Source organism: Malurus melanocephalus, unplaced genomic scaffold (genome assembly GCF_030028575.1).
Source record: "Malurus melanocephalus ecotype Western Australia unplaced genomic scaffold, MMel_1.1 scaffold_100, whole genome shotgun sequence".
Taxonomy (NCBI): domain Eukaryota; kingdom Metazoa; phylum Chordata; class Aves; order Passeriformes; family Maluridae; genus Malurus; species Malurus melanocephalus.
In genome coordinates, this window is record NW_026623332.1 from 2124854 (window position 1) to 2137281 (window position 12428).

General features: G+C 37.9%; 2 protein-coding genes across 2 annotated transcripts in view; one reads left to right on the forward strand and one right to left on the reverse strand.

The window, feature by feature from the left end:
- Positions 1 to 1171: 1171 nt before the first annotated feature.
- Positions 1172 to 12428, forward strand: part of TRAPPC3L (trafficking protein particle complex subunit 3L) — a 16034-nt gene continuing 4777 nt past the window's right edge. The window contains exons 1-3 of the mRNA XM_057369001.1: positions 1172 to 1373; positions 2028 to 2125; positions 4451 to 4550. Of these exons, the coding sequence (XP_057224984.1) occupies positions 1332 to 1373; positions 2028 to 2125; positions 4451 to 4550 (240 nt within the window). The 5' untranslated portion in view covers positions 1172 to 1331. The remainder of the gene's footprint in view (positions 1374 to 2027; positions 2126 to 4450; positions 4551 to 12428) is intronic.
- Positions 6402 to 12428, reverse strand: part of CALHM5 (calcium homeostasis modulator family member 5) — an 8229-nt gene continuing 2202 nt past the window's right edge. The window contains exon 2 of the mRNA XM_057368998.1: positions 6402 to 11509. Within this exon, the coding sequence (XP_057224981.1) occupies positions 11120 to 11509 (390 nt within the window). The 3' untranslated portion in view covers positions 6402 to 11119. The remainder of the gene's footprint in view (positions 11510 to 12428) is intronic.

Here is a 12428-nt window from a genome sequence, read left to right on the forward strand (position 1 = left end):
TCTACAATAGGTTCACTTATAAAATGGAATAAGATTTTACAGRGCCAGAAGAGCACCTGCAAAAAAARCCCCAAACAGTAAGAGRCTATTAYRTTGTAAAATTGYCAATACCAGKTCATTCTGAGTAAAATAAAAGCTGTTAGGATGACTAAGTTTTACACAGAAAGAGCTGAAAATCTTTTAATCTAATTTTTTTCTTGTTATATTGTGTCATACCTTTAAACTATAATTTTTAAAAGTAAACTTATCCCARATGAATCACATCTGAATGCTTTCTRTGTATCTGTAGTGGTAAATATCTATAATTTTACTCTGGCACTGAATCTGTTAGTTAATAGAAGTTTAATATCAACATGACATTCAGAGAAGGCCATATATTTTTGCTTCCGTTTCCAAAAGGACTCAGTGAGTATGTATGTGCAGGTAAATCCTATAAGGAATGACAGCTACCTGATTGATTTCTAAATTCACCAGTGATCATGGCTGAAATTTCTTGCAAATCTAAGCTAACCACTAGTAGGCCAAATTTACCACAGGGGAAAATAGACAAACTAAGCCTTGATGTTCATAGCAAGTTCATTTAGAAATAGGGGCTATAACAGGTTAAGAATGATAGCATACCCCCTAGGAACATTGTTAATGGAAACAGAAGCTGGCAGCAGTAGCAGGTACACAGTTTGTTCCTCTGGGAAGCTGAGTTCTCTCAATATGCCCTGACAGCTTTACACCAACAGGGTGGTAGCAATGCCTTAAAAGCCATTCTGTCCCTTTGGCAGACATTAACTCATCAGACTACAGCAGTCAGAGCTGGCAGAAGACCGTAGCTTCTTTAGATTGAAACCAATCAATTTTTAATTCCCTTGTACAGCAGTTTCTTGCMATTGTGTTTTTTTTCTTCAGAGAGGAAGTTTTCGTTAGCTCTCCCAACGCCAAAGTCTGATACAAACAACAGGATGAATTTGCTGTCCCTAAAAATGTAAGACCTGTGAATCTGGGGGCTGTCCTGAATCACTTCCCATGTTTGTTAGCTGTGTATTTGATTACAAACAATTCCTCTGGGCAGAGTGGCTATTTGTGTTGTGGACAGTGGCAGATCCGTTGCCAGTCAAATTCCTCCCAAAGGTCTCARTACACGCAGAGAAGAGGAGGAGCATCAGCAGCATTACAGCCTGCAGCAAACACATCTCATGCAAAAGATAGATAGAAGAGCAGAGAGGACAAAACTTTAGAGAAAAGAAAGAGGAAATACAGTGATTGAGAGAAAACGATGCTGCCAGAGGAAGAAAAGATATAAACTGATAATCAAGGACATCAGGAGTTACACAACCAACATGTCTCGGTCACCAGGAAGGAAGCAGGATAACCACAAAATAGTAAGAAGTATTTGTAATGTGTTATTAAAATTGTGCATGGAGTAAGAATAAGCTATTATTGTATTGATGCATTTTATACACTCCTATTTCTGAGCAATCTGGAAGTACTGAAAGGATAGGAATAAGATGGGTGGTATAAGAGCAGAGCTGCTGGCAGTGTTTATAGCCACTATTTCATTAGYGTGAGCTAAATTTTTAGTTTTCTTTTTACATTTTTGGAGAAAGGAGCTAATGATTTGAGTCAGATCAACCCTACCTTTGTGAGCTGTTGTTCCAGCTGCAAAAGGATTACTAGCTCATTGCCTCTCTTACTCTTCCTGCAGCTTTTTGTCATTATCCTTGGGTGGCACTTGACAGCATCTGTCAGTCCAGCATATATACATTCATAAAATGCAAGAATGCACCTGATGATAGTAATTCTGAGTATACCAAGAAATGGTACTTSTGACAAAATCACTTACAAACTCAAGTGAGGATTAATACAGATTCTGTCACACTTGAAATGTGGATTTCAGTGATTATGCAGCCATGGATAAATTTTTCTTTATTAAMATAAATGTTATTTTTGCTTGCTTTTAATACAGCAGCAGCTCAAAAACATGGAAAAGTTTGATTCTAGCTCAATTCATTTTTTATTTTAATATTTTTTGACAGAGCAGAGAACTTTTTGTACTCACATATGGGGCTTTGKTAGCCCAGCTGTGCAAGGACTATGAAAAAGACGAAGATGTCAATGCCTATTTAGATAGAATGTAAGTACTGCTTTAAATGTTCAGCTTTATCCATAATGCTATTTGTCTATGTATGTATTAATTTTCAGCTTTTTTTTTTGCTTTTTTTTTTTTTTTTTTTTTTTTTTTTTTTTTTTTTTTTTTTTTTTTTGTGGTTTTACAAGCTCCAGTATTCTGTCCATGGTCACAGAGAAGAGAGGAAAATGTTCAATATTCTGTCAACAAAAATAGCACTAATTTGTGAATTAAGATAAACAATTTGCTTTTTAATTCTCTGAGAAAAAGTGTCAGGATTGTTTTCTTATGCTTATATCTTGTTAACCAGCTCAAAAGTTTTTTCTTGCTGATAAGTTCCATTATGTAATTACTCTTATGGTAGTAATGCCTAGGAATCTGAATCAGGATGACAGGATCCTGTGAATATAGGATTTTCATTTTCCAAAGAGGTTATCTAAAAATCTACCCTTGTTGAATCTATCCTTTTTGTGCCATCTCACTCATTACTGTATGGTCTTTTAAAGGTGGAAGGCCCATTTGCCCCTAACCCTGTGAAGGATCTAGGATATGAAATTTAGAACTTTTGAGCTGGTTAACAAGAAGATATASTGAGATCTTTAACAGAACAGTAAAACTTACATTTTCAGACAAAATGGATTTACAACAATCACAGTGGACAGAATACCCTGACCATTTGACTATTAACGTGAAAGTTTGCAAACTAGCTATAGCCTAATAACTATCCATGAGAGTAAATAAAAAAAGTCATTGCTTGGAAAAAAAGAAAAGAAATTTATTCACAAACTTAGAAGGGACGGCATCCTTCAGATACTTTTTTATAGTTATCTTTCATTCAACTCTGGTGAAAATCATGGCACAAGATTTTAAGGATGCCATGGTGGAAATTACTAGAGAGCACTTGTGGAAGATGTGGAGACAAATTTTGCTCCTAATGTTTTCATTAGTGCAGTTGTTTCTATAGAATCTTTTTGTTTTGAGGAAGAGATGATAATGTAATGACAGGTTTCATTAAAACAATGTGTTCTTTACTTCTGTGGTTGTGAAAACAGCACAGCTTCAGAAAGAAACTTCACAGCTCAGTAGAGCAGTGACAGGTGGGGACAGTGTACTTATCTCTTTCTGTGTACATATATTGTCTGTGGTGAGAAGGGTGTTTTTCACTGTGCAGTTGCCAAGTAGCTTTATACCAGTCTGTTATTAATTTAACTTTGCAAATCTAAGGCACAAAAGTAGAAAAGTATCTAAGTAGTACATTGCTAATACCTATCCTGGTAGATCCTGATTACACATTTGTCAATGTTATTGATATTGATACTTAAGCAGTAGATAGATATTTCATTGTTTCTAGACATATCACATACTGCAATTTTAATCTTCATGCTGCCAAAACCACTTTTTGGTCTTGTCATCACACTAGACATCAGATCATCATTTGGCTTCTTGCCAAGGATGAGGCGCACTGAGAAACTCCATTGGGTTCAGGCTGCTGCACTGAGGGTGTAGGGCCTCTGACAAACCCACACAGAATGCCAATATCAACATAATTGGAAATGAAAAATTCAAAATTCCCTAAAAACATTTCTGAGCTGAGTGCCCATTCTTGTATAGCATTTGTGTTGATCTCTTGACATTTTTCAGACAATATTTGGAGGTAAAGCTGTTTCACACACTAAGAAGTTATTGACCTTTGTTAATGTGCCAGAGCCGGGAATGAATATTTGTTTTATAAAAATTCCATTATTTTCCATCCCTTTTAATTTATTTTTTTMAATTGTAGTATTTTAAATACAAAATGGAGGTGGCAGTGTATTGAAACTCTGTGTTAACTAACAACTTTTGGATTTTTTTTCTGTGACTAGATAGATGAAGGGAGAGAACATGTTAGGAAAAAAAAAGACAAAGAGGGAATTGCAAAAGAATGAAAAATAAGGTTAAGAGGTAACAGGAGAAAGTGAGACGTAGGTGTGAGTCTATTTCCTATGGGTTCCCCTGGCATCTTAATGCTGCAGTGACGGTGCCCAGGATTTGGTATCTATATGTATAAACAATGTACAGACAAACTGTGTAGACAATTCATATCATCCTTGCCAGGAGTATCATGCTTAATGACGGATGATTCCTTAAATGACTTCATGAACACCAATCCCACCATGTCTCAAAATGTGGTAGAAGGAAGAATGCAGACCAGCAAAATCTGCTGTCATTAAAGTCACTCAGTTAGGAACATGCAGCTGTTTTGCTGAGGAAGCACAAGAGACACATTAGAGAGATGGTAGGTAGAAAGATGCTCCCCATTTTGAATGTTAACTTTCCTTGTTTCCTCCTTAGGGGGTACAGCATTGGCATAAGGCTGATTGATGACTTTTTGGCTCGTTCAGCTGTGAAAAAGTGCCGCAGTTACTCTGAAACTGCAGACATGATTGCACAGGTAAATAAGATTTGCATTTTCTAGAGTGTCATCAGATTCAGTGGTCTTAACATTMCCCTCCTCTCTCAATTTGTTCCAGAACAGTTACCTACATTTTCTGCTATATCATGATTGTCATATCAAAAAACACTCCTCAATCTGTGCTTCCAATGGTTGAAATTACAACACATAACTCAAAGTGGAGTGCCTCCTGCAAGAGGCTGCCAGCCCCTGACCTAAACTAACCCTRAAGTCAGTTGCTACACTGAAATTCAAATTTTTCTATTTCGAGCAGACACTAAAATACCTAAAAAGATGTTTTTCATTTTGTTTGTTGCAGTTTAAGATGATTTCTTCTACTCTTGCTAGAGAATGCAACATGCAAAAAGAAATCATTCAGTTTTAACAAACTTCAAGTCATATATTCCTTTTTTTTCTTCCTAGGAGCATAAGTCTTAACTGTCTCACAGAGATCTTAAACTTTGATATTCTTTATTCTGCCATTTGACTCTTCTCATCCTCTCCATAATTATCTTAGCTGTCTTTTGATTTAAAAATAGTAATATTAAGAATAAGCTGCAGGATTTTCTGGGAAAAAAAAACAAAAAAAACCAAAAAAAAACAAAACCCAAAAACTCAGTGGTAGTGAAGAAAAACTGCAAGAAAGGAAAATGAGAGGAATATTTTCCTGACTGCCCACAAATCTAATATTAAAATCAAACAGATAAAATCAGAGAATGTACTTTCACCAACTTTGATGGAAATTTCCCTTTTATCTATTAGTTGTTCACACTTCTGTCAGATGAGAAAAACACAGGTTTCTAAAGATGTACTTTCACCCCCCATGGGCAAATTAGAATTACTGGGAATTTCAAAGAGAAATTTGAATAAGAATGATATATAACAAAGTTCCTCCTGGTAAGCAGCTTAACTGGGATAGAGGATCTATTGGAAACAGTGAGGACAGCTGAATGAACTCATGATACAAGGAGCATTTCAGTCACTGTTTTAAAATACACTGCCTCATTAAAAAATTATTCCAGGCTGCAAAAATCACATTTTTGTTCACTTTTATATGGTTCTTCAGGTGCCATTGGTACTTTATTTTCACATCTAAGTAGATATCTGATTTTCTGCATCTTATTCCTCATTGTTCCCTTCTTTACAAGTGCACTATTACAGTTGAACCATCATTTTTAGGTACAGGGTATTCAACAGCAAAGTACAGTGAGAAATTRACAATGAAAAAAGACACTATTTCTCTGCAGGCTGTGCTTCAAAAGAGATTTATTAAGAGAAGTAAAAAATTACTTGGAAAAGATTGGAACAATCTTTAAAACACAGACTGTCCCTTTGAAAGACTATTTTTAGCAAACTAAAAGAGGAGTTCTGTAGTAGGAGTACAACATTTCTGAGGCAAAATGAGATATGGACAACATTTTCACATTTCTTTGGAAAAACAATTCTTAAATAATCTTCRAACACATTTTTCTGAGGCACATACCAACAAAACACGTGTGAAGTGATCCAGTGAGTAACTGCAAGTATGTTGTTAAAGTTTTTAGTTCAGAATCACGAAGGTGTTTACATGTTCTCCTTAACTCTACAGCAGGAGTGTTCCCAGCCAGGAGAAAGTGCTTAAATACTCAACAGCACTAAGTCTTCAGAGGTATAAATCTGTTTAACAATGAGAAAAACCGGTTCAAAGTTAAAGTAATTAAGACAGTCAAGCAATTCAAGAAGTTAGAGCCAAATCTCCTGTTATCCTGCAGTCCTTWGGAAAACAAAGAAGTCTGTAAAATCAGGCTGTGGGTGTTCCCTGTGGAAATGGAAAGAGATGAAGCAAAAGAAAACAAAAAAAAAACCCAAAAACATAAAATGAGGACTACAAAGCCAATTTCCCAGATTAAGAAATAAATACTGGAGGAAAGGTGCACTGAAGGCRGTGACTGGGGGCTTAAAACTTCCACCATTGCTTCAGACTGCTAAGCTTTAAAACTTCTGCCTTATAGTGGGCTGGAGAAGGGCCAACAAGYTTTGGTGAGGAGCCAAAGTGAGCCCTTCTACACTGAGTTCCCATGGTGTTCACCGACTTCTCATGTTGGTCCTGTGACTTGGCATGCTTACAATTGGGTTTGAATTAAAAAAGAGACGAAACTGGACATGTAAGGGTAGGCTATCTGGCGAATTGGGATAAAAAATGGAAACCAACTGAGGAATGGTATTAAGAACAAAGCCTAGCTGAGGAAGCAATGTCCAAGATGGGATTCAGAATTTGGATCTGAGTATAACAGGATTACTTTTGAAATGAGGGTAATAATTTTGCTCTATAATCTGGCAAAATCAATTTTTTTATTCAATTCCTGATAGTAGGATCTTGGTATAATTGATCAGGCCAAATGAGTTGCAAAAAATAAACAGCTTCTGTTTTTAGGTCTAATCTTTGTACTACTTTCTCTAGCACCAGGAGGTGTTTGTGTGTGCCAGAGGTGGAAGCAGCCAGATCACACCCTCTGGTCCAGAGCAAGCTGGTGCTGGCTCCCAGGCTCCACCTCTGGATTAAACAGAGCCTAAGGATAGATCTGTTCCTGAAAAGCAGTGGCTGCAGAGATGAGCTTAATTGTGAATACTCAGTACCCCGTGAATGCAGGAAATRGACACCTCTGGAGCTTTTTCAAGGGAGCTCCCCGGGAGTAACAAGGGATGGGGTAATCCAACCATGTCACCCCCCAGCCCAGAGCTGTAGGACAAGAGAGGTGATTCCCCTTGTCGTGAAATGTGGGCCACACAAGGCCCCTGACATGTGGCCAGTTTGAAGGWCTGACAGAAGCTGGCAGGATTTATGACGCTGGTATGTTTTTCAGATCTTAGCAGGGAGAGGGAAATGCAAACTGCAGGTTGCTGTSCTAAGTGGTAGACAGTAAACTGAAAAATGAAGTGCTGCTGTGAAGATAAAGAAAAGTTCATAAGAGAAGTTTGGAATCGGCAACARATGGCAAGACCTTTAAAGCATCTTCCTCTTTCCAAACACTGACTGGAAAAAATACTAAGAATGAAAAGTATGCTAGCAGAAATATTATTTTGGCTGCCTTTCCCCTTTTAAGCAGATTAATTCTGGTCCTTCATTAATCTTGCTSTTATGCTGTCTGAAATCATGGGTTTAATTTTTTTAACAGTCTGTGCTTACTTTCTTGGCATCAGGACATTCATGAAATCTTTCRTAGTGAAAAGTCCCCAGTAGTATGTAGAGGGACTGATTAGTTAGTGGCTTCCTGAATATTTCAATAATTCTACCCTGTGTTTGAGCACCATCAAAATGTTGATGAATTTTGTTTTTGCTGCTTGAGAGAGATGGAATGCTGGTTGAGACTTTGAAAAAAGGCAATGATACATTTTTAATTCTGACTGCATAGATCTCATTTTCTCATTAAGCAACATAATGTCATAGAGTTGCAAGTAATGTTTTCAAAAGAGAGATTTTGCTTTATATGGACATACTTTTGATGGCAGGCAACCCTATATATGTGTCTAAACACATAATCTTTTTTCTTCCATTTAATAGATAAAAATGAGACAGATTTATGGATGCAACTTTTAAACCACCTCCTTAATTTTCCTTTCCAGTCTTTTGGAGTCACAAAGACTGAAAAGATCTTTGTTTTATCCTCTGAGAARCTGTAAGTAGTTTTAAAGTAGTTGCTGTCCAGTTATACCATGGTTTTAAAAAAAATCATTTACATTCATTAAATTGCTTATCTATGTACTTAAATTATTGTTCCTGCCAAGATATTTTCACATTTTTTACTTTATAGCTTTGCAATTTGGACTTAATTGGTGTTCTATTGCAAAACCAACTACTTCCTTTGCATAGTTTCCATGCAAGTTCTCTTTTACACAGGAAATTTTAAAACAATGGAATTTGGACAGATTMATCATATCATGATGCAAAGTACAGCTGAAACTAAATTGAAAGCATATGAGGGCKTAGCATGGTTAAAAAGTCTTTATTCTTATTWAACAAAGACTTCAAGTTTGATGGARCRGCWGATGTGTAGTGGAAGAAGAGTTAAGAGAATTTTAACGAGTAAACTGAGGGACAGAGCACAAAGAATTAAACAGAAGTTTCCTGTTTACTTGTGTACTCATATTTCGATGAGTATCGAAAAAAAACCATTAATGCAAAATCTAAATTTTCCAGCAGAAAATGTTGATCTTGCTGTTTGGTTTTATTTGGTTTTGGTGTTTTGGTTTGGTTTTTTGGTTTTTTTGTGGGGTTTTTTTTGAGGTTTTTTTTCCCTCTCTCCAGTTTGTTTTGGACAGTGTTGACAATAGTCTGTCTCCTTCTGATCTGCCATGGTAGCTGCTGAATTTAGGGACAATGTTGACAGAAATTARTTTTTGCAATAGCCCCTTGAAAGACAAAGTTAAATTTGCCAAACCCACATTCCAGCTGAAAAGATTGGATCAAACTGGCTTTTATTTTTGTCTGTTTTTATGGAAGCATTCCAACATCCACATGGAAATTGCATTAACTCACAGGCATTTTGGTGACATAAAAGAATCACACAGCCCTGGGAATGAGGACCAGTGGGCTCCTGTCAGGCACACATTGCAGCACAAGGTGTTCAGCAGCTGCTTTTGAGAGTGGAGACACACTCAGTGTGAGTTACCTGCAAACATGAACCAAGGAAGGAGGAGGAGAGGGGAATGCACCTTGGATTTGCCCCTCCACAAGAAAGCAGAAGACAGGGCTGGGAAGTGTTGTCACTTCAATGGCCCAGGCTYCTCAGGTGCAGAGCCCTGAGCTTCTGAGGGAAAGGAGGGTGCCCAAATCTCTGAGTATCCTCCCACCCTTCCCTCTCCCACCTATGCTTTTGCCTCTGTGTCCCAGATATTATATCACACTGGAGGCCTTATTTTTACATCAACCCACTTGTTTCTGAAATTTCTTTGATCAACTCATTGACCAACTTGTTGTCTTCCCCATTGCATCCCTACTTGCTTTGATTTTCTGAGGAAGGAGTGGAAAGACAGTTTTGGAAAGAGAAGTTTGGTCCAGATAACGGGGCAGTCCTATTAGGGGGGGTCTCCTCTCCTATCATGTGAAGGAAGGAGGTGAAATGGGGCTGGACAGAGGATGTTGGGGCAAAGGAAAGATAAAACCAGTCAAATGGGAAGGGTCATATACCCTGGAAGTAGGTAGATGCAATAGCAGGAGAGGATCCTGGGGAGAAAATGGTTGGTGTATGTGCCAGGCACAGTGTCAGACACATCTGCTGTGGTGACTTTCATTTTGGCAGCGTTGCATCTGTGCTTTCAGCTGCAGCACATGCATTGAAGTGTATAACATGTTGTAAGTGTGCTGCTAAGTGGATCATCTGGGATAAAAGAACTTAAAAACATTTTCTCAGAGCTCACAAGTTCTTGGAAACATATAGAGAAGATTCTAGGCAGAGAGTTGAATTAGCTTTTGGATTTTATTTCAAAAAGAGTAATGGTCTGTATATGCACATAGATGCTTTCACCTGCTGAAGAAGCAGAGAACAGCTGGGCAGAATACCCTGGTTTKTTGAGAAGAGCATGATTCAAGCCCAGCAAAAATATGATTCTTTGCAGAGTCGGAGAGACTGGCAATAAAATGCTGCACAAAAGCCTGCCCAGCCAGCCCAAGAGAAATAACCTTGTTCTCCTTTTATACAGCATTTAAGAATACTCTGAACACCCTGCGTGAGAGCCACGTGATGAATTCCAAATGGGTGAGGTAAAGCATGATGATCTGGGGTAAAATGCATTTGTCAGAGGCACTGACTATGCAGTTGCCTTGCCTGCTGGTTCTTCTTGCTCCAGATACTAAGTTTTCCTGAGATATTAAAAAAAAAAATGAAAATCAATCTTCTGCAAAAATATTTACTTAAAATGTGTAATTTCCTTCCAGGCTCTCTGTTGCACACTGGCTACAGGCCTAATACAAACAATATTACATAGCTCTACAGGCAGCACCCAGTGCATGAAACTTGCTCAAAACTAGGACTTTATTTCCATACAAAGAGAAATTCTGGAGTGGGAGAAGATAATAGGGAGATGCTCTACAGAGGGAAAATATCCAAAGACACAGAAGCCTTGAGGGGATCACTGGTGCCTCAAAACAAGRCTGTACCTGCAATTGGCCTGGAAATGACCTGGATAGAAAACCTTCACTTTCTGTGGGCTGTCAGAAAACCACACACATCTTCTGTTATTGACACCCTTTAAATGGCTTTACCTATTTATAGYCTCTTGATTTACATAGAATGAGTACACTGTAGCACATTTTACATAGAATATTGTTAAAACTTGGAGAAGTCATTATTCATCTCTTTTTGCTGTCAGCTGTTGATGCAGAACCAGTGACATGAACATTGGGTGCCACGGAGCACTGCAGCCCATTCACTCATGTTGGGAAATAATTTCATTCCATCCCTCTGGAGCAAGTATCTCACTGGAAAGGAACATAATGAAGAAGAAAGAGACCATTGTGAAAAAAAAATAGAGAAATCAGCTAGAAATATGCCATATTAACAACATACAAAWAGGCTGAAAATGTACTTAATCTATGGTATTTCCCTTCTGTCTGCAAAGTCCAGCATTGTCTCTCTTTGCTCACTGATTCCTTTCTGTCCTTCTTCAACTAGCCTGTGAATCGTGCTATAATGCTGTTTGCTGCTGTTGAAAGAGTAGAGCTGGGAAGCATCTTCCCATGCCTGAAAAGTAGGCAGGGAAATGGGTTCTGGCTCCTTGTTTTCAAAAAAGCACTTCAGGTTTCGCTCGCTCAGCTTGGTGGCATACAGCTGGAAAATCTCCTCCAGCTGCTCCTTCTCTGTCCTCTCGTATTCTCTCCAGAACATCAGCTGGAGGTGGCTGACTTTTGACTGGCAGCTGGCACAGCAAGTGGTTAGCAGGGAGAGAAGAGCTGCGATAACTATCACACACCAGCCTAAAATCTGGGAACACAAAAGAAATCAGCTTCAGGTTAAAAAGACCCAGGTGAAAATGCTACTTAAATCACAAATGTCTGACAGAGTGACCACACTTCGTTTGCATTGGGTGGCATTTTTGTTAATGGGACATCCATATGGGGACTGAAGGGAAGAAGTCCATCAGCACTGAGGCTTCTCAATAGCGCTCCATTTGGTGTCTCTTTGGTAAAGTGTTTTCTATCTCCTGAAAGCATTAAATAAATTACCCAACAAGAATTACTAGTTTTGAATCATGAGGAACTACAAAACCAAAAAGGGCAAGTAACATTTTTCCCAGATTAATCAACTGATAGATGTGTTGTTTTATGACTTCTTCTAATATTAGAAAACCTCCAACACAACAACTACATTAATTAACAGGAGTAGAGAAGATAGTCTTTAAATTAAAGTGTTCCCTAATACTTTTGCCAGGTGATTCACTGAAATCTGTGCTGTTCTTGTGAAACTTTTTTTACTTTGATGAATCAGTCCTTTGCTGTGGACAGCAATTTCTATGCCAAAATTGGCTTAAAAACTATTTATTTGTCCAACCCTGTGAGAATGCTAGGGGGGGAGGGCATGTGCATTAGTAGGTCTGTGGTAGCACTGGAATAGGACCCAATTCATCTACACACTGGTTACAAATAATTGGTGTATTTTCAGAGAATTTTATTTTTGCTGAAATATGCTTTTCCAGCATCATTCACTTTTTTTTTTTTTTCCCTGTAGCAGCTTCAGATTTTGACAAAATTATTTTAAGACCATTTTAAAAGAAATCCTGCTTCCAGGATTATTTCCTCAACAAGGAGAAAGGGTGAAAAAATATGCTTGAAATTGTTATTGTGGGATGTTCTCCTCTAAGGAGAGTGCCACTGACATAGCCAATAGTTTTACTCATCTACTC